At 43.2% G+C, this 27,274-nt stretch overlaps 1 protein-coding gene across 1 annotated transcript in view; it reads right to left on the bottom strand.

Moving 5' to 3' along the window:
• Positions 1-27,274, bottom strand: part of LOC124596130 — a 129,197-nt gene that overhangs the window by 3,344 nt on the left and 98,579 nt on the right. The window contains exon 2 of the mRNA XM_047135151.1: positions 13,010-13,165. Within this exon, the coding sequence (XP_046991107.1) occupies positions 13,010-13,165 (156 nt within the window). The remainder of the gene's footprint in view (positions 1-13,009; positions 13,166-27,274) is intronic.

Below are 27,274 nucleotides of genomic sequence, written 5' to 3'. Positions count from 1 at the left end.
GTAACCGCAGCCATGGTCTCAGAGCTCATAGTTCATACTGCCGCAAACGTCGTCGAACTGTTCGTCCAGATGGTTGTTGTTTTGCAAACGTCCCTATCTGCTGACTCAGGGATCGAGACGTGGCTGCACGATTCGTTACAGCCATGCGGATAAGATGCCTATCATCTCGACTGCTAGTGATACGAGGCCGTTGGGATCCAGCATGGCGTTCCATATTACCCTCCTGAATCCACTGATTCCATATTCTGCTAACAGTCATTGGATCTCGACCAACGCGAGCAGCAATGTCGCGATACGATAAACCGCAATCGCGATAGGCTACAATCCGACCTTTATCAAAGTCGGAAACGTGATGGTACGCATTTCTCCTCCTTACACGAGGCATCACAACAACGTTTCACCAGGCAACACCGGTCAACTGCTGTTTGCGTATGAGAAATCGGTTGGAATTTCCTCATGTCAGCTCGTTGTAGGTGTCGCCACCGGCGCCAACCTTGTGTGAATGCTCTGGAAAGCTAATCATTTGCATATCACAGCATCATCTTCGTGTCGGTTAAATTTCGCGTCTGTAGCACGTCATCTTCGTGGTGTAGCAATTTTAATGGCCAGTAGTGTAATTTGCCACATGGGGGCATACAACACTTTGACAAAGTCATATACAGCAAGATGCTGCCGATCGGTTACATGTCACTCAAAGTGGTGTGTCTAAGGTGTGGAGAAAATACGGAGAGACGGGAGATGTGAACGACAAATCTTGCAGTGGTCGTCCTCGTATAACACCAATGCAGGGTCGTGTCCTCTAACTGTCGGTTCGCAGGCGCCCAACATCGATTGCCAAACATACTGGAAATGACTTCTCCCAAGCAACAGGGATTCGTATCTCAGACCACATAGTGCGTAGAAGGTTGCATCAAGATGGTCTTCATTCCAGGAGACCAGTCAGAGGTTTTGCACTGAACCAATAGAACCGATGCAATCGCGCATCAACATCGGACCATTGCAAAATGGAGTAATGTCTTGCTTGCTGACGAGACCAGAATTGGTTTCAGGCCGAAATTTTGACGTGTAAGGTTTGGAGAAACGCTAAACAACACCAGGAAGTCGATACGTTCAGGAAGTCTATCCGTTTGCAGGTGGAAGTGTTACGTTCTGGGCTGCAATAATGATGGGACGGCGGACCCCTCTAATTCCCACCTACGGCACTTTGACTGCAATTGAGCATGTGAAGGACCTGTTGGCCATTGCACAGCGTCCGAATCCACCTGACAATCTGCAGGACCTCACTGAAGTCGCCACTGAGGAGTGGGACTTCATACCCCAAGGTAAACTTAATGTTCTCATCCAGAGCATGCCTCGCAGAGTGGAAGAACTCATCCGAGTGTGTGGAGGACATACTCACTACTAAAGACAGACGGAAGCTGTAATGCTTTGTTTGGTGATGATTTTTTTGTAACTTCCCAAAATCTTTCTTGTTTTCAGAAGGAATTATGTTTATTTTTTAATAATGCATTGTCATACCTCAATGCAATGAGTGTGCAACAAGATGTCAATGTAGTAAACTATGTGATATTCCAAACTTTTGCTGAGGTGTATATATTGGATTCTTATTTCTCCTGACCCGATGTAGACCGATTGTCGACCGACGTCGTCCATCGTGAGTGCCTTCATTGGCCCCAGTTAACGCCCCACTAAAAAGCAGTTGCAGTTGTGTTGTGGGGGTACCATGAGTGACTGAATATGATTTTTCTGTGTCGTCTTCTGATGAAGAACAGCATTCTCCTTAATAAGAGGATAACAAAAGTGTACGAGTGCAGCAGTTTAATGAAAAAAGATCTACAAGGGAACTTTCTGAAAATTCAAAAGCTACCACCGTCTGACCACAGAAGCGTTTAATCGCAGTTTTGAACGCAAAAGAAAGATATACTAGGCCAGTAACTTCATGGTATGTAAGAGAGCAGAAGAAAAACTTGTTATCACAAGTGAACACAATTAACTTCGTGCAGTAACTTTTTCATACTCATGTCGGGTATTACCAATAAAGAACTGTTAACGAGCAATTATGTAAGAGCTGCACATAGTCAATATTCGCCGTCGTTATGTTCCTTCGGGTTGAGATATCGGACTGGAAACATACATGTTTGGTCCGTCAACTCGTCGCTTGCTAATCGGGAGTCATCAGTTGTCGTATCATGCTTCTGATTCCATTGTAGGCACTCATATTGGTAGTCTTGATGTTTGTTTTCATTCCAATGTCGTGCGATGGTCGCCCAGCATCGCTTCGAGAGGGTTACAGAAACAGTGCAGATGTAGCCTAAAACAGTCACCCGGTCACCAAATACTGCAGACATGTGACGATTTAAAAAAGGAAGCAATGTCCTTATACTAAACTGTGAGAGGCGGGGGCGGCGTGTAGGGTCTGGGTATAAGTAAATGGATACATTAGGTAGTATCTGTGGAGATTAGGGTAAGTGTTGGGTTGGATGTTGAGAGACAAAAGGAGGGAGATTGAGGTGTGCACACGGTCGGATTATGAAGAGGAAAACGACAGAGAAAGATGGAGAGTGAAGGGGGAAAGAGGAACCCTGGTGTGGGACAGCTTAGCTGATAGAGTTTCACTGTCTGGAAGAAGAAGTCGATTGGAGTCTGGAGTGCGTGTAGTTGCATTTTATCCCTGCTATCTTCAGACTTTTCAAGAGTGGGTTCCAATCAACGTTGTCAAAAGGCTTCCCTGAATCTACTTGTGATATAAATGTAGCTCTTAGCATTATCCTTTGTGTTCCTACATTTCTCTGGAACGCAAACTGATTTTCCCAGAGATCTGCTTTTAACAGTTTTTTCATGCTTCCATAAATAATTTCTGTCACTACTTTGCAATCATGACTTATTAAACGGATGCTTCTCTTGGAATCAAAATTGTGGGCTCTTCTCGAAGTGTCCGCAGCTCGTGGTCGTGTGGTAGTGTTTTCGCTTCCCGCGCCCGGGTTCCCGGGTTCGATTCCCGGCGGGGTCAGGGATTTTCTCTGCCTCGTGATGACTGGGTGTTGTGTGCTGTCCTTAGGTTAGTTAGGTTTAAGTAGTTCTAAGTTCTAGGGGACTGATGGCCATAGCTGTTAAGTCCCATAGTGCTCAGAGCCATTTCCATTTCTTCTCGAAGTCTGCAGGTTTTTCAACTTTCTCCTATATCTTGCGGAGGAAGGGGGCCAAAGCTCTCCGGAGAACCGTTGCATCTACCAGTAACGCGCAGCTCTTGTTGCCTTTTGGCGCTGATGGAGACCGACACAGGGGCCTCGCCTCAGTGCGTGCTTTCCTTTGTCGGCGGACAGGGCTGGCCGATCTCAGGCTGTTGTAACTTGAGGCCGAAACCCGAGGTTCGGCAACCATTTTCGTCAAGTCTCGGGGAACACTACACCACTGGCGTGTGCGAGCACGCGTCATTGAAGCGAGCGTCTAGTCTTTCTCATCAGGATTTCAAAACGACAGGAAGTCGAAGGAGCAACGGGTCAGCTGGCCCGGCAGAAATGCCTTCAAGCGCTGCCGTATTTGGCGGAGTCACTAGTGGATCAGTTAAAGGTAGCACTACCGTCTAACATACGAGTATACATTCGCGACACTCCTGCTGTGAAAAGTGTTACTGCCTGACAGTTGAAACGACACTAATGTCCCTAGCGGCGAGAAACTCAACCGTGAGATGAATGTTTGTTTTTAATTATTTTCTACTTAATTAACGAAATAGTTATATTTTTGCGTTCCGAGCATTAGTAAATGATTAGAAGACATGAATGATCGTGAAGTAAATATTAAAACCGAGGAGTTTCTCTGATTCAGTGACTGTAATCACAGCTTACTCGTCTGAAAGCAAGGAAATAAAAACAAATATTTCAGGCATAAGAAGTATGTTTCTTTTGTTGTCCGTTCTTATTTTGGTAGGCACATTCCTTGACACGTAACAATTTTGCATGGAGCTCAGTGATTCACATTCCTCATCTGAGGATGACGCGGCGGTCAGATGGTCCCGATGGGCCACTCGTGGCCTGAAGACGGAGTGCTTGTGCTTCAGTGATTCACATAATCTTACACTGCACTCGACTTTTTAATTCCACGAATATTTTTGTACATGTAATTACTTATGCTTCGAAAGCGGATGTGTTGCAGATTCTTGACGTTTATAGTTCAGATGTATCAACCATTGTGGAATCGGTTTCTTCTGTGTTCGGAAATAGTTTTATTGCCTTTGACATTTTAATATTACACCTGTGTAGCTTTCCCTTCAGCCACACTTGTGGTGGCTTATTTGGCACCTTAAATAATGTAGGTATTCCCATTCCATACAAGTTATCTAAGTTTCATGTACACTGATTTGACTGGAAGTGCAGTGAAGAAAACTTCACGTTGTTGTTAGGTGCACGACTCTGTCTGCAAAAGTCAGGTCTTTAGCTGTTTACTAGACTTTTTTTTGTTTTTTAAAGAAAACGACATTCTTCGTTTAGTATCTGTAGGTTACAAGAAACTTGTGAATAAACTTTCCTTTAAAGTATCTCCCAGGGTTTTTAGGAAACTGAAGGAAGGTAAATGAGGTGTTATTCTACAGTCAGTTTCGACTTTATGGCACTACATACGCTCCCTCATTGTAAGAGCTATGTTACGAATCAGTATAAGCCATATTAGTCATACTTGTCCGGTATCACATTCAGAAGTTTAGCTTTCTGTCCGCTTGGAGCGCTGCTGTCGCGATGTATAGCAAAAATGAGCAGGAGTGTCTTGACGGTATACAGGGTATGTTACACTTTGGTATTACTGCCTATAAACAATTGACTGCCGGAATTCGGCCAACCAGCTGGAATAGGTTGCTAGCAGGCTGGGGACACGATTATCTCGCTTTAAATTGAGAAATTTTGTTGTTTGATTCGGTTGCAATCAGTACATTAGAATACTGTCTCCCGGAAACATACTCCGGTTTATCAAGATAAAGGTTAACTGCTAGGCAGACAAGTCGGCTGTTTCCTGAAACATAACTGCCACAAAAAAAATTAAAAGCACCCCAACAGAAAGGAGACATCGCTTTGATACCGTGTAAGCACGGCTCCAGCAATTGCAATGGCCTCAGTTCGTCCAAGAGCTTCTTTCAGGTATGCCATAACCATACGAGGCCAGTCTTTGATGGTTAGAACTCATTTCTTTTCCATCATCAGTCTTCTGACTAGTCTAATGCGGCCCACACGAATCCCTCTCCAGTGTCAATCTCAACGTAGTACTTACGCGCTACGTCCTGAATTATTTATTGGATGTATTCCGAACTCTCTCTTACCCTACAGTTTTTACACTCTTCAGTTCCATCTTGTACCATTAAGGTTATTCCCTGTTTCTTAATAGATGTTCTGTTATCCTAGCCCTCCTTTTTGGCAGTGTTTCCCATATGTTCCCTTATTCGCCGCTTATGCGGAGAACCTCCTCAGTCCCTATCTGACCAACCCACCTAATTTTCGACATTCTTCTGTAAAACCACATTTGAAACTCTTAGACTCCCTTGTGCTCCGATTTTCCACTGTCAATGACTCACTACCATACGGTTCTGTACTCCAAACGTACATTCTCAGAAATTTCTCCTTCAAATTAAGGCCGATGTTTGGTACTAGTAGAATTCTTTTGGCCAGGAATACCCCTTCCGTCCTCCTTGCTTCGTTCGTCATGGGATATTTTGCTTCCTTAACTTCGTCTACTTTGGAACCATCTATTTTGATGTTAAGTTTATCGCAGTTGTAATTTCTGCAACATCTCATTACTTTTTCCTTTTTCTGGATTACTCTCAGTCCATATTACGTACTGTTCATTCCATTAAAAACTCTTCTTCAGTTTCAATAAGGATAGCAATGTCATCAGCGAATCTTATCATTAATAATTTTCACCATGAATTTTAATCCCAATCTTGAAACTGTCTTTTGTTTACATCATCTCTTCTTAGGTGCTCAGGTTGAACAGTAGGGACGAAACACTGAATCCCTGTCTTACACTCTTTTAATCCAAGCACTTAGTTCACAGTCTTCCCTCTTGGTTCTTGTACATACTATATATCACCCGTTTTTTCCTGTAGGTTACTCTTGTTTCTCTTAATATACCGAACATCTTGAACTACTTCACATCGTCGAACGCTTTTTCTAGATCGCTCTGGTATCTATATCTTTCCTAAAGCCAAACTGATTGTCATCTAACAGAGCCACACTTTTCTTTTCCTTTCTTCTGCATATTATTATTGTCAGCAGCTTGCATCCAAAAGATATTAACCTGATTGTGGGATAGTTTTCACATCTGTCTGCCATTGATAGCTTCGAAATTGTATGGACGCAATTATTCCGAAAGTGTGATGTTATCCCTCCAGTCTCATAGAACTTGAATAATCGTTTGGTTGCCATTTCATCCAATGATTGTAGAAATTCCGAAGGAATTTATCTATCCCTTCTGCTACGTTTTACGCCAAGTATTCCAGAGGTCTTTTAAATTCTGACTGTAATACTGGATACTCTATGTATTCCTTATAGACTCCCGTTTCTTTTACCAACCCACTCGACAATTCCTCCTCCTCACAGAGGCCTCCAGCGTACTCTTTCATCTCCGTTTAACAGTCGAATTTCCTCTGCATTCTTAATGTTACCACCCTTCCTTTTGAATTCACCAAAGATTGTTTAGACTTTTCTACATGTTGAGTCAGTCCTTCCGACCATCATTTCTTTTTCGATATCTTCACACTTTTCCCGCAGTCATTTCGCCTTTCCCGCTCTGCACTTCCTATTTATTTCATTCCTAAGTGATTTGTGTTGCTTTATTCCAGTCTTTCTCTGAACGTTTCTGTACTTCTTCCTTTAGTCACTCAGCTGAAGTATTCGTTCTGTTCCCAAGGTTTCTTTGGTGTTACCTTCCTTGCACCTACGTCCCATGAGGATCCCATAGAGGCACCAATTCGTGGGGACGTTGATTGCTATGTATAAACCGCTATTCCAAATAGACCCAGACGTTTTATATGGAATTAAGAATGGGTGATTTAGCAGACCATAGGATTTTGGATAGGGTGCCCAGTTGTTCGTTCAACAAAGTTTGTGTGAAGGCCTATGAGTGTGGCTATTATCATATTGGAAAACAGGAGTGTTAAGAGCATCCTCGAGTTTTGGAATAAATGTCATGTTCACATTAAGATGACCGAATAGGGTCAGGTCATGGTACTGAAAACACAATTACCACAAAATCATTTCCGAAATAAACCACGCTCTCCACACGCTAAGGGTAAAATGCCTCCTCACTGGGCACCTTGCATCTTGGGATCGCGGGCGCTGATGACTGCGCAGTTGAGCGCCGCACAAAGTAAACATCATCATAATCATCATCATCTTCGGACCAGACTATTTGCCTTCTGTCAGCCGGTTCTTCTATCGTTCGATCCATTGAAGATGTGCATCAGCATGTGCCACTGCGACTATGGACGGAGTCACGAATGATGGCGGTCGAATTTACTCTTGTTCTGTGCAACTATGTCATGAATACACCCACAGCCAATAAGTGGTCAGTACTGTTCCGAGCGCTCTGTTGTGAATGTTAAAACACGGTTTATTATAGAAAAAGGAGAATAGTTCTAAAAGAAGCAATCAAATGAATGTGAATGCCGTAGCCAATACGAGTATTAAGCGTGATCGAAGTGAGTTACTTAGTCAATATTCTTGCGAGTTGTCATCGCTGATGGTGGTAGTAAGCGACAAATTCTATATAAGCAAGCGAGAAAAATGTAGAAAATTAAGTGGACCGGTAAGGAAAGGTATGAGGAAGTTCTCTGGAGAATGGGTGAGTAAAAGAATACATGGAAAACACTGACAAGAAGATGGGACAGGATGGTAGGACATCCGTCAAGACATCAGGGAATACCTTCCACGGTACTAGAGATGACTGCAGAGGATAAAATCTGTAGAGGAAGACAGGTATTGGAATACATCCAGCAAATAATAGAGGACGTAGATTCCAAGTGCTACACTCACATGAAGAGGTTGGCATAGGAGAGGAACTCGTGGCGGGCCGCATCAAACCAGTCAAGAGAATGATGATTCAAAAATAATTATTGTTCATCTGCTGCACCTTTCAGTCATGCGATTGTGGAACAAATTGCCCTGTAACTTGCATCTTATCCAAAACCACCTTGCAGTCTTTCTGTCCAACAGAAAATCGGTATCTCTGTCACACTGTAAGTTATCCATGCTTTTCTCATCCCTTTCTAGTTCTCTCTTCTTCCTTCCATTCCATCTACTGATCTTACTCTTTTGTTTCTCGTTGTTCCTTTGACCAGTCAAATTCTTTCTGTACTGCTATCATACGTGTTAAGTGACATTACTCACAGTCGACAAGAATGCAATGAGGATGTCGCTTAATATCAATAGGACTGACATTTATTAAATTCCACATTTTTATGACTACTTATATTATTAATGGTGTAATTATATATTGCTCATACTCACTGAGGATCTCTGGTTAGCTGTAAGAGAGGGCCTGAAATCCCTAACCTTGTTGGGTGAAATAAATGCATAAATAAATAAATAAATACGGACAATGTGTATGTGTATGAAACTTCCTGGCAGATTAAAACTGCGTGCCGGACCGAGACTCGAACTCGGAACCTTTGCCTTTCGCGGGCAAGTGCTCTACCAACTGAGCTACCCAAGCACGAATCACGGCCCCTCCTCACAGCTATACTTCTGCCAGTACCTCGTCCCCTACCTTCCAAACTTTACAGAAGCTCTCCTGCGAAACTGTATGTGTATGGTCGGAAATAAGTGTTGGTATACAACTACAACACAAAAAAACACGATACTACTCTCATTACTCGAGCACTATTTGCCTTGGACGTGTTGGGCTTTTTCGAGCCTGAACTGGAACAAAATTTTACCAACATCGACCAGCTCAGTGGTAGTAAGGGAGGAGTTTACCACAGACTTGTTCTTGCTCTACGAAGGAAAAGCAAACACGACGCAGCTCCTGCGGGGCCTAGAGCAAGATGACGCAGAAATGTTTTGAGCAGCGGACCGAAATATCTCGAAGACTATCTTCATGAATCGAACATGCTTGGTGGGTGACTACAGAGCTATGCTGGGCCAGTGTCATTTATTTTGTATCAGATCTCAGCCCTCAAACATTTCGACTGGAACGCAACAATGGATCCGTAGTAAACAGTTTATCGTCTGTCATTGAGCTGATCGATTTTTGACAAAACTCTATGTAGCGTAAAAACATATATCAAGTCACAAAATAATAATTAACTAACAGGCCACATATTATTGTCTAACAGTGCGAGCAGTCTCATTTATTTCGTGTCAGTACTGTCAGGTCTGAAAATTGGTGCACAAACGTCTATCTTGGGTGAGTCGAGTTTGTAGGCAAGCAACTGGGCAACTGGGTTGGTAGAATGAAGTTTGTGGGATGTATAACGCACATTGAAATGTTCATTACGTTTGAGGATGGAAGGGAATGTGATGACTTGGTATGCATTTCGTGGAGTGAAGAGTAAACAAGTGTCGATAGGTACGAAGAGTGGATGACATTCGAATACATGGAGGGAGTGACACAGTTTGGGGGGATCAGCAATCCAGGTGAAGGATTGCCCATATCGGTGGTGTGTAATTGACAAGGGCAATGGAGGGATGCAGCCACCATGTTCGGCCAGTAATTAGCCGTAGTCTCTTATGCAGTAATCATTCGTGTTTCCATATTATTTTATGATCGATTTTTACACTGATGTATTTTAGTATTTCGTTTCTTGAACAGGACAATCATACATGGTTAAGTGGAAACCACAGAGGTAGAAGGCCTGGTACGGCTGGTACACACTATGATTCAGCTGCCCCTGCTGATACGATTCAAGCAGCCCGCAACACCCTCAAAAACCACGTGTGAGATTTTCACAATTATTCTCTCGCTCGCTACGCGCGAACTATTAGCCCTGCAGAAATTTAATGTAGCTAAATCTTGTACTGGGAAAGATTTTCGCTTAAGGCCACCGTTTTCGATTTGTTAAAGAAAAACCAGTTTAAAGATAACTTTCTTGAATAATTCGAAAACTACAGCCTCTAGCGAAAACATATCCCAGTACAAAATTTAATTTAATTAAATTTCCTACAAAAAGGTCCTGCTCATTTTTTATGTAGGACTAACAGTTTGTGCAAAGTGCTCGAAAGAATATGAAATGCTTGCGTGTGTTTTTTGAAGACGTTGTGGGTTGCATAAAAGTTATCAGCAGGGACAGCTGAATGAACCTGTGTAACTTTTCTGTAAATTTTGAAAAGTTTTATTTTAAGAAATCACTGCTTGCACAATGAATTAAGTGACTGCAGTGAAGCCTGCATGGTTGAGTGGACGTTTAGAGAATCAGCATTGCTCACTCACTTGAGGAGGTGGGCAAGAGAAGTTGGTTTAGGCATAGCGGCAGTGTGAACGACATAAAGGATCCTTCAAAAAGCGCGCCTGTTTTGAATCGCCTGATATATTTTTGTTTGTCGGTTGCCTACAATGTTGTTTATCATTTCGATTTTCACAATTATTCCGAGTGTTGCTTCAGTGTGAATTTATCGGATTTCTTCATTGTGTGTCTAACCGTGGAGCAACTTACTATTGCACAGCCTGTGTTACTAGTGAAAATATTTTATCAGAGCGGACAAAATTATGCAGCAACAGTGGGACATCTTCGAGCTATTCTAGGGCACAATGAAGCTCAGTATGAACCAACATTCTGTAGTTCAATAAAACAGCTTCAACAATGAACATTAAAGAATTCTGGGCGCTCTCGTTCTGGCTGATCCTTGTAAAACATTTGGTGGTTCGTGACAGTGTGGCTGTTAGTCCAATCCAGTGAAACCGGTTCTTCGTCGATCGCAAGAATTGAGTGTACTACGGCGAATTTTCCGTTGTGGATCTCGATTGCCACCCTTACGCAGCAGCCGAAAGAAGCCATTCTTAAAAAATGGCGACATTTTATTCACTGGTTTCTGAAAAGACAACGGTTGTGGGAGGAGCATCGTCCTCAGTGACGATGTGCACATCCACTTAAATGTATTTTGTGAATCAGCAGAACTGCCATGTCTGGGGGTAAAAAAACGTTGCATGGTTCAAGAGACGGAAATGTACCTACAGCGAATGACGGTCCAGCCTCGCTTTTGAGTAGGTGGCACCATCGGCCCTTATTATTTTTGAAGATAAGACGGGACAAGCTATTACAGTTAATGGAAGCTCATACCGTGCGATTATAACGATTTTTTGTGGCCTCATTTCATTGGAATGAACGTTCGGGAATTTTGGATTCTGCAGAATGTCGCACTGCGTTGAGCGGCTTCCGGTCCGCCTATTTCGCGTTGTTGTGGCCAACAATGGTCACAAAGTCATGTGACTTAAACCCTTGCGATTTTTTTCCGGGTATCTTGAATCATCCGCGAGTTAAAACAGGAAATCCGACGTCTTGTTGGTGAAATGCAAGTGGAGTCCTGTCAAACAGTCATTGCGAATTTCAGGGGCAATGTTCTCGCGTATCAGCGTAGCAGACGAGGTCAAATTCTAGATATCATTTTCAGTACTTGAAATGGGAACGTGCGAAAAATGTCTATGTATTTCGCTAATATGTTTAGTATAAGTCAAGAGAGATTATAAAGTTGACGTGTTTGTCTTTGCTTGCCTGATTCGCGTCTTTGGAATCAGTTGTGTACCAGAAAAAGGGCTTATAACACAAAGCTTACGACTTACAGTAATAATGAAATTTGTGAAACAAGGCTAAAAAAGTGTTACCTTCAATTAATACAACATACATTGTTTCATCAGGAACACACAGTTTAATAAGTTAAAAACAATTTGAAGAAATAAAGTACAAAATTTGACAAAAACCGGCGCACATGGAAGGTCATCCGTACATAGAGGGGACGCAACAGAATCTTGGCGTAGGACTGCAGCGGGGTAGAAGATACGAGAAATGTCGTTGTAAACGACGACAAGGAATGGGCACACTGAATATCTACATGTAGGTCAGGTAAGCAAAGCAAGTGAGAGGGGTTAATTGCGACCGCCATTGAAACAATTAGTATAAAAGCTTTTTTAATTTAATGAAGTGCATTCTATCTTACAAATTGCCAAGACTCAAGCAGAGGAATGATATTTTCAATAGACTGGAAAAATGTTTTGGGAAAGTAGTACAGCGATAGAGTAAGGACAGCGACGTGTGTCGGACCTACAACAACAACAAAACTTCCCACAGCATTGTGGAAAGTGTGCACTTACACGGCGTGTAGAATATAACTGGTCCGGAAAGAAATTTCATGCGCCATGTGATAGGCAACCTAACGTAGAAACAACGGAAATTGCAGGTAGCAATATCAGCAATGTAGGAGAAGACAGATTGCTATTTACTGTAAAGAAGACACGTCGAGTGGAGCCCGAGACGCTGAAGATGGTGGTCGTGTGTGAGTGAGGTGTGTTTGCTTGGCTCTGAGCACTATGCGACTTAACTTCTGAGGTCATCAGTCGCCTAGAACTTAGAACTAATTAAACCTAACTAACCTAAGGACATCGCACACATCCATGCCCGAGGCAGGATTCGAACCTGCGACCGTAGCGGTCACTCGGTTCCAGACTGTAGCGCCTAGAACCGCACCGCCACTCAGGCCGGCTGTTTTAGCTTGTGTGTGTGTGTGTATGTGTGTGTGTGTGTGTGTGTGTGTGTGTGACTGTTGTGAGTATCCCTCTTTAATGACGAAGGCCGTGGCCGAAAGCTGTATGTGAGAGTCTTTTAATCGCGCCTGTCGGCAACTTGAAGTTTCTTCTTTACGGTAAGTAGCGATCTGTCTTTTCCTACACAGTTGGTATTGCTACCTAATTTATATCACCCACCCCAGATGAGGTTGATGTTAAGATGTGGTGCCTATATTAAGGCGCACGAAATATGTACCCGGCCAGTTTTATTTTATCCACCCTGTATTAGGACGGGGGTCGGACGTACACGTACCTCTCTGCTTGACCTTCTTGCAGACGGGGATCTCCTTGGGCTGAGTCCCTGTGACGCCGACGGTCTGACAGTCGGTCATCGGCACGTACGACTTGTTGAACGGGTCGCCGCAGTTCTTGTTCGCCACCGTCGAGCACGTGTAGCACCGCAGCGTGTCTGCAAAGCACAGCAAAACAACACTGGTCAGCTACACGTTACGTTCACGCTGGCCGCCATACCTCGCTGTGGCGTACATTGTATTCATTGTTGCCAAGGGGAAAAAACATATATATTTATTCCGCAGTTACCATGATTTACAAGGAATATACATATGCCACAAATATTTATGAACTACCAGTTTATAACAACTAGTTCAAATGGTTCAAATGGCTCTGAGCACTATGGGACTTAACTTCTGAGGTCATAAGTCCCCTAGAACTTAGAACTACTTAAACCTAACTAACCTAAGGACATCACAAACACACATGTCCGAGGCAGGATTCGAACCTGCGACCGCAGCGGTCGCACGGTTCCAGACTGTAGCGCCTAGAACCGCTCGGCCACTCTGGCCGGCTATAACAGCCAGTCATCATCGTCATCATCAGATACCATAAATTTTCAGAAGTTGGTGTCCCACAGCCCGTAAATATTTGGAGAACCTCATGAGCTGATGACCTTTCTTTTTCTTTTTTTCTTTTTTTTAGCTACCAGTTTCGGCCCACGGACCATCATCAGGTTCGTAAAAGCATTTATAAGACCATATTAGGCTAGATAAAACGATTGACTTCAGAGAATAGAATCATGAATACGTTACAATCTGGCGCCAATGATTTTACACTGAGGTGGCAAAAGTCATGGGACAGCGATGTGCACATATACAGATGGCAGTAGTACCGTGTGCACAAGGCATAAAATGGCAGTGCATTGGTGGAGCTGTCATTTGTATTCAGGCGATTCATGTGAAAGTGTTTCCAACGTGATTATGGTCACACGACGGGAACTGACAGCCTTTGATCACTGAGTGGTAGTTGGAGCTAGATGCAGCGGACATTCCATTTCGGAACTCGTTAGGGAGTCCAGTGTTTCTAGATCCACAGAGAAAAAAGTCTACCGGGAATACCAAATTTCAGGCATTACCCCTCACCTTGGACAACGACCGAGAGCAGCGGCGTTTGCGTAGAGTTGTCAGTGCTAACAAACAAGCAACACTGCGTGAAATAACCACTGAAATAAATGTGGGACAGACGACGAATGTATTCGTTAGAACAGTATGGCGAAATTTGGCTTTAATGGGTTGTGGCAGCTCCATACTTAGCAATCATATACAACCGTTCGCTCGACGAAAGATCCGTACCTAAAGACTGGGAAGTTGCACAGGTCACACCACTATTCAAGAAAGGTAATAGGAGTAATCCTCTAAATTACAGGCCCATATCGTTAATGTCGATATGCAGCAGGATTTTAGAACATATATTGTGTTCGAACATTATGAATTATCTCGAAGGAAACGGTCTATTGACACACAATCAACATGGGTTTAGAAAACATCGTTCCTGTGAAAGACAACTAGATCTTTATTCACATGAAGTGCTGAGTGCTATTGATAACGGATTTCAGACCGATTCCGTATTCCTGGATTTCCGGAAGGCTTTTGACACTGTACCACACAAGCGGCTCGTAGTGAAATTGCGTGCTTATGGAATTTCGTCTCAGTTATGTGACTGGATTTGCGATTTCCTGTCAGAGAGGTCACAGTTCGTAATAATTGACGGAAAGTCATCGAGTAAAACAGAAGTGATTTCTGGCGTTCCCCAAGGTAGTGTTATAGGCCCTTTACTGTTTCTTATCTACATAAACGATTTGGGAGACAATCTGAGCAGCCGTCTTCGGTTGTTTGCAGATGACGCTGTCGTTTGTCGACTAATAAAGTCATCAGAAGATCAAAACAAACTGCAAAACGATTTAGAAAAGATGTGAGTAGTGCCAAAAGTGGCAGTTGACCCTAAATAACGAAAAGTGTGAGGTCATCCACATGAGTGTTAAAAGGAACTCGTTAAACTTCGGTTACACGATAAATCAGTCTAATCTAAATACCTAGGTATTACAATTACGAACTTAAATTGGAAGGAACACACAGAAAATTTTGTGGGGAAGGCTAACCAAAGACTTCGTTTTAGTGGCAGGACACTTGGAAAATGTAACGGACGTACTAAGGAGACTGCCTACACTACGCTTGTCCGTCCTCTTTTAGAATACTGCTGCGCGGTGTGGGATCCTTACCAGGCAGGACTGACGGAGTACATCGAAAAAGTTCAGAGAAAGGCAGCACGTCTTGTATTATCGCGAAATATGGGAGAGAGTGTCAATGAAATGATACAGGATTTGGGCTGGAAATCATTAAAAGAAAGGCGTTTTTCGTTGCGACGGAATCTTCTCACGAAATTCCAATCACCAACTTTCTTCTCCGAATGCGAAAATATTTTGTTGACACCGCCCTACATAGGGCGGAACTATCACCACGATAAAACAAGGGAAATCAGAGCTAGTACGGAAAGATATAGGTGTTCGTCTTTTCCGCGCGCTATACGAGATTGGAATAATAGAGAATTGTGAAGGTGGTTCGATGAACCCTCTGCCAGGCACTTAAATGTGATTTGCAGAGTATCCATGTAGATGTAGGTGTAGACGAACAACGCGAGTGCCTTTGCTAACAACACGGCATCGTTTCCAGCGCCTCTCCTGGGCTCGTGACCATATCGGATGGACCATAGACGACTGCCGAACCGTGGCCTGGTCAGATGATTCCCGGTTTCAGCTGGTAAGAGCTGATGGTAGGGTTCGAGTGTGGCGCAGATCCCACGAAGCCATGGACTCAAGTTGTCAGCAAGTCACTGTGTATGCTGGTGGCGGCTACATAATGGTGCTCGCTGTGTTTACATGGAGTGGAATGGGTCCTCCGCTCCAATTGAACCGGTCGTTGACTGGAGATTTGGAGACCATCTGAAGATCCTGATGGACTTCGTGTTTCCAAACAACGATGGAATATTTAAGGATAACAATGCGCTATGTCACCGGGTCACGATTGTTCGCAGTTGGTTTCAAGAGCATTCTGGACAGTTCGACAGAATCATTTGGCCACCCAGATCGCCCAACATGAATCCCATCGAACATTATGGGACATAATCGAGAGGTGAGATCGTGCACAAAATCGTGCACCGGAAAGACTTTCACAATTATGGAAGGCAATAGAGGCAGCATGGCTCAATATTTGTACAGGGGACTTCCAACGATTTGTTGAGTCCATGTCACGTCGAGCTACTGCACAGCGCCGGGCATAAGGAGGTCCGACACGATGTTAGGAGGTGTCCCACGACTTTTGTCACCTCAGTGTACACTGACTAAGATCATGTTATAAATGCTCTTATGAAGCCGATGATAGTCCGGGGACCGAAACTGGTTGTTAATAAAGGCATTTTATCAGCAACTCTTGGCGGTAATCGTGACGTTCTTCAAACACCACGAAATTATTTACATTCCAGCAGCGTCAAAAATTAAGATAAAAAACCATCCTGTGTCAGGTTAACATCAATGCATTTTACTGGTACTATTGACAGCAGTTACAGTGCCGCATTTTGGTGTTTTCATTTTGTGGATGCTGTATTAATATTGATATATTTTACTATTGGCCCTGGTGTCAGTGATGCAGAAAGGTTTTCTCATTTTATTTTTTTGACACCGCAATAAGAACGTTTAATTATAGGCAGATATAAATAATGTTGTGGTATCTCGTGATGGCCGGTTCTTGAACCTGGTAGTTGATGGATTATTCCATCAGCAGCTCTTTGTGGATCATAAATATTACCTTTTTTTCAAATATTTCCGCATCGTGGGTAATAACCTGCACAAAATATATAAGGTTCTGTTAGTCTGTAGCATTGGCGTGTATTTACGAGGGAAACTCAAAATTTTAAATGCTAGAAAATACCTTCTTAATGTGAATCCAAAATGAATTTAAAAACAGTATATATGGAATATCAAACACAGCACAATAATAAAGATATATTCTTTGAATGCGTAAGAAGTAACTGTATCCTTCAGAATGAAACCTCAAACAAATCAGAAACAAATATTAGATTTTTGCAATTCCTATACTAGTCCGAAAATATGTATTACTGCATGTTATATGTATTTTATTACCTATCAAAACATGTCACTAAGCGTTGTGAGTCCTAAATGTTTCGGAAAAGAATTCTTAAAATCGCCATTTTTTTACTACTGTCTTTCCTGAATAATCATCAGTTCGACAAATGTGATCAACATACCAAAGAAGGACGGTTCTTTCACATCAAAAGTACTGGTAAAACACAGGGATCCATTGCATCAATAATCATGGTTGTACGATTTAGTTGAGATTCTTGACATCGCATAAAGAAGTTTTGAGTACTCATTGTATAGCGCAACAGTGGATACATCTCGGACAACAGGTAAATATCATAAAGTCATAAACACGTTCACAGAGCTACACCAATTAATAAAAACATTATGAGTACATGCCTACTCGTGGTTTCTCCGCCAACCACTTTCCATAGATACATACAACAGCAGCACGCTGGATTACCTGGATTACCCAATTTGCAGTCCGTATGTTTCTCGAAAGGTTCCCCATTCATATTTGCTCTCCTTGCTTGAAAGTCTTTGTGACAAACATCTAGGGGAGTAGATGACGTCATGGGGAACTTCGCAGTGGCTTTATGAACAAGTAACACCACCCTCCCGATTCTCATAAGCATTGAGCTCCCAGGCCAAGGGCGTTCGCAGAAATTATAACAGAGGGTGTGGAAAGGACGGCAAACTGTGCAAATTGCCATTTTGCTATAAATGGGTTAATCAGCATCAAGATTTGTCACGCCGCACTAACTAAATTTTGGAGGTGACACAAAAAACTTGTTATATCCCAGAAATTTGAGAGTTAGCCATTCCATATATGAATAAAAACTCTGAACTCCAGTTTGTGGGGGATGGGGCACATGCAACATGTGGTCAATGTATCGAGTAGTACACCTGCCATGTAATTACTCGTGAAAGAAACGCAGCGTGTGTGTGTGTGTGTGTGTGTGTGTGTGCGTATGTGTTTCGTCGTTCGGTTCGAGCCGTACTCTACTGGTGTAAAAAAAAAATCATGTCCCTTCCTTGAAAACAGCGTATTTTTACACCTTCCTCAAAAGCGTTCTGCCGCATACTTCGTCTGTGGTTGAAAGGCTTATTCCGCAGTTTTACGACACGTGTCTTTAACAGCATTTTACGGTCTCTTTATGGCTCCACTTATGACTCAGAGAAATTATACTTCTTTAGCTTCCTAAAAAAGGAAAGAATAAAGAAAGTGAACGACGCAAGCCCACGCTAAGACGCAATAGTATATTCGAAGACGTGGGTTGATATACGATTTCCGATTATACCATTCCTTAGCCTAAGTTTCAGTTTAATGAATTTGCTTAATTAATTTTATGGTTGGAGACACTGTCTTCTTCTTATGCGTTGATAAGAAATAAAAGAAGTGTTTGATTGTAATGCCCAGTCGATATTGATGTTGTTTTGAATGAACACAAGGATGTGGAAAGTAATTAGCCCTGGATTTGCTGAGGGCATTCGTCAGAGTTGATTTACGGAGATCACTGCGAACTTAACTCCGAATGGCATCCACCGCTTATACAGTACAGCAACTTAACAACTGCACATCCTCGTACGATGCAAAAAGCTAACCGAAATTATTCCCCGATAATTCATAAGTAGTGAACGTGTTTCAAGAGCGTTTGGACAACACGGGAGGCAAAATCTGCTAAGATGTTCGGTTTTGAACTTAAAAGTTCGCGATTCGAATTCGGTACATATTATGGTTTCAAAGATCTGCATCATAAAGCCGGTGTCTGCAAAAATTTTACCTTGCTTAAATGAAATATGCTGCAAAACGCGTAGGGAATATGTGTTTACCCACTTGCCTCCTACGCTTAAAATGGTTCAAGTGGTTCTGAGAGCACTATGGGACTTAACATCTGTGGTCATCAGTCCCCCAGAACTTAGAACTACTTAAACCTAACTAACTTAAGGACATCACACACATCCATGCCCGAGGCAGGATTCGAACCTGCGACCGTAGCAGCAGCGCGGTTCCGGACTGCGCGCCTAGAACCGCTAGACCACCGCGGCCGGTTCCTACGCTTAAAAATTATGGTTACCTCAGAAGGCTTGTAATTTCTTGTTTCCATATACCCCATATGTATTACCACAGGTATTCAATGTAGATGACATGAATAAATCGAGATTGACTTACTTAGTAATTTCAGAATTTACAGTTTTTTATTTACTTCTTGAGGAACTAGATTTCGATTGTATGTTCATTCATAGCTGTCTACAACGCTTTACTTTGTGACTTTTCGTCTTTCGATTGTCACTTTGATCTCTTCACAGTGAGTGAAATGAAACTGGCCCGAAAAATATTTAATGCCCCTTAAGGCAGGGAACCCAGCGTACATCATTCGCCACAAGTGCAGATTATGTAGGTCTGGTTGCTATCTCAAGATGCATGAAATATTTTTCGGGCCAGTTTCATTTTACCAAGCCTGTGTATACTCTTGGAACAGTCTTCGAGACTGATTAGGGCATTTAATATTTGTAAGTGTCTATTTCTGTACAGCTGTGTCCACCCCATTAACTATACCATCATTTTTAAGCTCGTCGTGTCCCTTATAAACATAAATTTTACTATCTTCCTAAGTTAATGTTTACTCTGGTATCTTTTGTAATCTCCGTTAATAGGGGGTTTATATTCTTGACAAGGAAGTTGGAGAAATCATGGTAGTGTTCCTGTACGAGGTGGTCTCAAGCTCCCTGGAAAGAGGAGACACTCAAGACGACAGTAGGCACTGCTGTAGTGTCTGTGTGGTCTGGACAGGATAGGCATCCAGTGTGTTGTTGGCCTGCGTCGTCAGCGATAATTATGGAGGCGCCAGCCGAAAGGTCCCAGCAAGATTTACTACTCAGTAGGACCCAGAGTTTTGCCGATAAAATTATGCAACTATGGAATGATTTTAAAACGCCAGTGTGCGTTTCGTTTAGCACGAGAAAATGCAACTTTTCACAGAACCATTGAAAGTTGCTAACAAATAATTCGATTAGTAAGACAAAGAATCTCAACGGGGAAATCAGATGCAGCGACATGTCTGTAGCAAATTTTGCAGAATCTTTGTTATGAAAATCGTTCTCATTGAGAGGTACCTCAACATTTGCCAGAATGGTGCCAATGAGGGTGTTCAGGGTGTAAGCGATGAACAGTGGGAACCATTACGGCTGTGGCTAGAGGTTACATCCAGCCGCAACCACAGCTGCAGGCACGCAACAATCACCACATTCAGGCTAACCACGTGTAAAAGTTACCATCGCATTTATGCAACACTGTGAATGTCACAATGACATTTTACTGGCCACACACTATCTGGTAATCAAATATACATTGTTACGCTTCCATAGTATTCGTATACCGCCCGTCAACAGTATGTTTGCCTCAAAGTAACAGCCAGGAAAGTGACCGAGAGATAATCATTAATCAATTGGGCAGATTTTTTTTCCTCTTTAGTGTCTACTCGAAAGATGTTTATTGTTTCAGAATAAGTATTATACTGGGTAACTTCAATCAGTTCAGCTATGGTCCAGAATAACATAAATATTGTGACACTTCAAAAAATGGTTCAAATGGCTCTGAGCACTATGGGACTCAACTGCTGTGGTCATAAGTCCCCTAGAACTTAGAACTACTTAAACCTAACTAACCTAAGGACATCACTCACATCCATGCCCGAGGCAGGATTCGAACCTGCGACCGTAGCGGTTGTGCGGTTCCAGACTGTAGCGCCTTTAACCGCTCGGTCACTCCGGCCGGCTATTGTGACACTAAAAGCAATTGTAACGTGTTCTATTTAAACCTTTCACTACTAAAAGATTGTATGTGCCCAATAATAGGTTCTCAGAGATCGAGTGAGAATATGCTACTTGTAATTGCTATGTATGAATGGCCCAGTGCCAAAGAGAAGCCTGTTAACTGTTCGCAGAATTCTTATAACTACACATTTCACCGGTAGTTTCTGTTGTCTTCAAGTTTCTGCGTTAACCCTCTGATCGCTAGCTGCAGTGTCATAAAAAATGCCCATGACTGATTTTCTTATCCCACTTGCATAGCAACGATCGTCAACAGAAAGAGAGAAGCTGCGTACAAATCATTGGTGAATGTTAGCGACCATCTACCAGCTGAAGCTGAAACTAGAGTAAAGAGTGCAGGATGTGCTAAGAGAATGAAACAAACTATAACGGATGAGAAGGAGTAGAAATGGTTGAAATGGCTCTGAGCACTGTGGGACTTAACATCTGAAGTCATCAGCCCCTATAACTTAGAATTACTTAAACCTAACTAACCTAAGGACACCACACACATCCATGCCCGAGGCAGGATTCTACCTGCCCTGTAGCGGTCGCGCGGTTCCAGACTGAAGCGCCTAGAGCCGCTCGGCCACAGCGGCCGGCGAGAAGGAGTAGATTAGTGTTCAATATCCTGTCGACAACGAGGTCACTGGAGACAGAGCACAAGCTCAGATTAGGAAAGAATGGTGAATAAAAGCGGGCCTGCCCTTTCGAAGGAACCGTTCCGGCATTTGTTCTTAAGCAATTTAGGGAAATCATGGAAAACCTAAATTAGGATGGCGAGATGCAGTTTCGAACCGTCGTCCTTCCGGATGCGAGTTCATTGTGCTAACCACTGTGCTACCCCACTAGGTGGAAACTAGAGGATGAACTTGCATGTCACGTGTCAGCTTGTTTTGTACAAAAACTGTTTCACAGTGTATCACGAGTAGGCAGATAAAACTGTCATATGAGACAGTTGAATTTGGAAATATTGGTAAAGAGCATCCCATTCAGAATAATACACAAGATTTTCAAATACTTGTAATCATAAACACAATCCAAGCGCTTTTCTGACAGTATGTATCATAAATGAAAATATAATATGATCATTCATATCATTATCACTGGACATGTAGATTCCTCGTCAAAATACCAGTGGGACTAATACAGATTAATTCATAAGCATGTAGAGGGTTTCATTAGACAACTGTGTGATATCTACAAAATACTCAGAAAAATGACACATGTCAGTGGATAGAGTATATCGTCAAGTTTCGACTCGTAATATCTGCCGCGGCGTACTTGTACTAAAGGCAGGCACGTCAGAGCATGTATAACGGGCGGTATAATGAATTAGTTGGCACCGGCAGATAGTGAATACAATGAACAGATTTGAAAAGCAGTCTGTTGTTGCACCTTCCCAAATAATTCATGTCAATGAATTACATGAATGTAGTGATATTTGTACGTCTCAAACGTTGCCCTATTGAGGACCTGTAATGTAAGTTCCAAACCTGGAGAGATACTCCATCCACTAAAACGTCTGTATTTTCTGAATAGGGTGTAGTTTTCACATTGTCGTCCTTTAAAAGCCCAGACGTATTTATCAATAATGGTGTACGTCACACCCCTCCCCACAATGGAAGTCGAAAAGGTGAGAAATATTTTTTTCATAATTCTGATTACAGCATTAATTAAAATAACCACACATGAATGTCTTTCGCTCTGAAAACTAGATAGTGAAAGGGTTAAAATTACTACACCTGTAACATGTAATCTTATCATTTATTAACTATAAATGCCGCACTCAAGCGCGAATTGTTTGTAATTAATAAATGAAACGCAGCACGTCATTCTCAATGGAGAGAAGTCTTCCGAAGTAAGAGCCATTTCAAGTGTGCCGCAGGGGAGTGTCGTAGGACCGTTGCTATTCACAATACACATAAATTACCTTGAGGATAACATCGGAAGTTCACTGAGGCTTTTTACGGATGATGCTGTGGTATATGGAGAGGTTGTAACAATGGAAAATTGTACTGAAATGCAGGAGGATCTGCAACGAATTGACGCATGGTGCAGGGAATGGCAATTGAATCTCAATGTAGACAAGTGTAATGTGCTGCGGATACATAGAAAGAAAGATCCTTATCATTTAGCTACAATATAGCAGGTCAGCAACTGGAAGCAGTTAATTCCATAAATTATCTGGGAGTATGCATTAGGAGTGATTTAAAATTGAATGGCCAACGTAAATGCAACACCCTGAAGGAAGCATCCGAATCAAGTGAAATTTACACCATGGGTTTGCAGCGATGAGATATGCAACTGATTAGAATTTCAGCGCAGACGCACATCACGCGCGCCTGTGGCGCCACCTCATAGCGCCATTTAAGGCTTGGCGATTTCGACGAGTGTACGTTCGGCACGTGTGTTTACCTTGTGGTTGTTTCACAAGACGATCAGTTATGCCTCGTAGACAACAGCGAACATCGTTTGATCAAGTATCCGAGTTCGACAGAGGAAGGATAGTGGCTTACCGAGATTGTGGATTATCATACAGAGAAATCGCTAGTCGTGTTGGACGAAACCAAACAACTGTAATGCGGATATGTGACCGTTGGATGCAGGAGGGTACGACGGACCGACGTGGTCGATCACATTCACCTCGGTGCACCACTGCACGTGCTGATAGGCAAATTGTGCGCATGGCAGTGACGGATCGCTCAGTGACATCCCGAACCATAACACAGCACATTGCGTCTGTAACGCATCATCCAGTGTCTGCGCGTACCATTCGACGCCGTTTACAGCAGAGTGGTCTGTCCGCAAGAAGTCCATTGCTTCGTCTACCAATGACGCAGAACCACAGACGTCTCCGTCGCCAATGGTTTGATGACAGACGGATGTGGATGGCAGAATGGAATGACGTTGTCTTTACTGACGAGGCACGCTTCTGTCTGCAGCACCACGATGGTCGGATTCGAGTGTGGAGACACCGTGGAGAGAGGATGCTGGACCGCTGCATTATGCACCGCCACACTGGTCTTGCACCGGGTATTATGGTATGGGGCGGTATTGGATATTACTCTCGCACGCCTCTAGTACGCATTGCCGGTACTTTAAATAGCCGGCGCTACATATCCGAGGTGCTGGAGCCAGTTGTCCTTCCTTACCTTCAGGGCTCGGCCACAGCCATATTTCAGCAGGATAATGCGCGACCACACGTGGCACGCATTGTCCAAAGGTTCTTCGTCAATAACCAGATTGAATTGCTTCCCTGGCCGGCTCGCTCTCCGGATCTTTCGCCGATAGAAAACATGTGGTCCATGGTTGCTCAACGAGTGACCCAGATTACATCCCTAGCTGCCACACCACATGATCTTTGGCAACGTGTGGAAGCTGCTTGGGCTGCTGTACCCCAGGAACACATCCAACGTCTCTTTGACTCAATGCCTAGCCGTGTGGCAGCGGTGATCTCCAACAATGGCGGCTACTCTGGCTACTGATTCTGGCAGGAACCACATGTCACAGACGTCTGTAAACGTAATCATTTGATACTTGGTCAACATGTTATCTACAAAATAAATTTTGTTGTGCTACCTCTTGCCTTTCTTGGTGTTGCATTTACGGTGGCCAGCAGTGTATAAAGTTGATCGTCGGTAAAGCAGGTGCCAGACTGAGATTCATTGGAAGAATCCTAAGGAAATGCAATACGAAAACAAAGGAAGTAGGTTACAGTACACTTGTTCGCCTACTGCCTGAGTATTGCTCACCAGTGTGGGATCCGTACCAGATACGTTGATAGAAGAGATAGAGAAGACCCAACGGAGAGCAGCGCGCTTCGTTACAGGGTCATTTAGTAATCGCGAAAGCGTTACGGAGATGATACCTTCACCGAGGAGTCAAGTAGTATATTGCTCCCTCCTACGTGCATCTCGCGAAGAGATCATAAGGATAAAATCAGAGAGATTAAAGCCCACACAGAGGCATACCGACAGTCTTTCTTTCCACGAACAATACGAGACTGGAATAGATGGGAGAACCGATAGAGGTACTCAAAGTACCCTCCGCGGAGTATGGATGTAGATGTAGATGTAAATTTGTGGAGTTGAATAACGTAACAAATCTATCACCACATAAATTAACTTCCAGAGTGAGCTACGCAGAAGTATCACAACATAAAACAACTGCCCAACAAGGGCGCTGACACGATTCATCACTGGAAATAGTTTCTGCTGAGGTCGGGTCTCACCAAAATGCTCGATGCGTGGTCTTTTCCCTGGCGAGTTCGGAGCAACTGGTGGCTCTTCTCTGGCACTTGCGCGCCCTCGTGATGTGAGTAATCGTAATCGCGGCAGTGTATTGCGCAAGAAGCCCGCCAAGCGGTTCGGCCTTGAGGAGGTGGGACGCAGGTTTACAGGCAAGCGTGCCGCGGTCTTTGTTGTGGTTTCGAGCCGCATGGCTCCTGCCCACAGTGTGTTGCGGCGGTGCCTATTCGTGCTTCCGGCCCTCAGCCACTCGAAATAACGACGCAGTATTTCTGACACAGTTCGTGCCGCTATGGCTTTAGCGCGACTGGCTTTTGCTTTTTTTACAAGTGTTGAGATTCATGGCAAACCGCCGAGGTCGCAGAGTCTAGAAAGAAATTACTAGGCTTCGCTTGACTTCTTAACATAGACGAACAATAGGAGACATTTCTGTTATTTGCCCTGGTCACGACGACGACAATTGAATTATAAGTTACCGCCAATAATTCAAGGCGACGGTACGAAGCATTATCCAAGGCACAGTCATTCCTCTAGAGTCTGACCAAAATGAGTTCAGGGCATGGGTCAGTAGGCTTTTCGGAGGGTCTATCGTACGACTTTGACGGAATGATGTTGTTGTGGTCTTCAGTCTCAAGGCGGGTTCGCTGTATCGTTGGTCTACCCTGTGCAAGCCACTTCATCTCTGAATAGCCTAGCTACTGCGATCTACATCCATTTTAAACTGCTTACTGTAAACAAGCCTTGACCTCCCTCTCCACATTCTCCTCCATTATCAGTTTGACGTTTCCTTGAAAACTCAGGGTGTCGTGTCAGTCTGTCCCTTCTTTCAGTTAAATTGTGCCATAATTCTAACCAATTATATTCTGTACCTGCAGGTGGCAGTTGACGCTAAATAACGAAAAGTGTGAGGTGATCCACATGAGTTCCAAAAGAAATCCGTTGGAATTCGATTACTCGATAAACAGTATAATTCTCAAGGCTGTCAATTCAACTAAGTACCTGGGTGTTAAAATTACGAACAACTTCAGTTGGAAAGACCACATACATAATATTGTGGGGAAGGCGAGCCAAAGGTTGCGTTTCATTGGCAGGACACTTAGCAGATGCAACAAGTCCACTAAAGAGACAGCTTACACTACACTCGTTCGTCCTCTGTTGGAATATTGCTGCGCGGTGTGGGATCCTTACCAGGTGGGATTGACGGAGGATATCGAAAGGGTGCAAAAAAGGGCAGCTCGTTTTGTATTATCACGTAATAGGGGAGAGAGTGTGGCAGATATGACACGCGAGTTGGGATGGAAGTCATTAAAGCAAAGACGTTTTTCGTCGCGGCAAGATCTATTTACGAAATTTCAGTCACCAACTTTCTCTTCCGAAATCGAAAATATTTTGTTGAGCCCAAGCTACATAGGTAGGAATGATCAACAAAATAAAATAAGAGAAATCAGAGCTCGAACAGAAAGGTGTAGGTGTTCGTTTTTCCCGCGCGCTGTTCGGGAGTGGAATGGTATTGAGATAGTATGATTGCGGTTCTATGAATCCTCTGCTAGGCACTTAAATGTGAATTGCAGAGTAATCATGTAGATGTAGATGTAGATTAGCTATCTTAATATATCTAAAATTCAGCATTAGCGCCCAGGTTTCACTTCTGCGGACGGCTACTTTCCAGACAAATACCTCTAGGGAAGACTTCCTAACACTTAAATTTGTATTCAATGCTAACAAATTTCTCTTTTTCAGAAATGCTTTTCCTGTTATTGGCAGTATGCGTTTCACACTGGGGTGACAGACGTCATAGGATAGCGATATGCACACATACAGATGGCGGTGGTGTCGCGCACACAAGATCCAAAAGGGCAGTGCATTCGCGAAGCTGTCATTTGTACTCAGGTTATTCATTTGAAAAGGTGTCCCACGTGATTATGGTCGCGGGATGGGAATTAACAGACTCTGAACGCGGAATAGTAGTTGGCGCTAGACGTATGGAACATTCCATTTCGGAAATTTTTAGGGAATTCAGTATTCCGAGATTCACAATGTGAAGAGCGTGCCGAGAGTACCAAATTTC

This window comes from Schistocerca americana, chromosome 2 (assembly GCF_021461395.2).
Source record: "Schistocerca americana isolate TAMUIC-IGC-003095 chromosome 2, iqSchAmer2.1, whole genome shotgun sequence".
Classification (NCBI taxonomy): Eukaryota; Metazoa; Arthropoda; class Insecta; order Orthoptera; family Acrididae; genus Schistocerca; species Schistocerca americana.
This window is presented reverse-complemented; position numbering and strand designations above follow the sequence as displayed.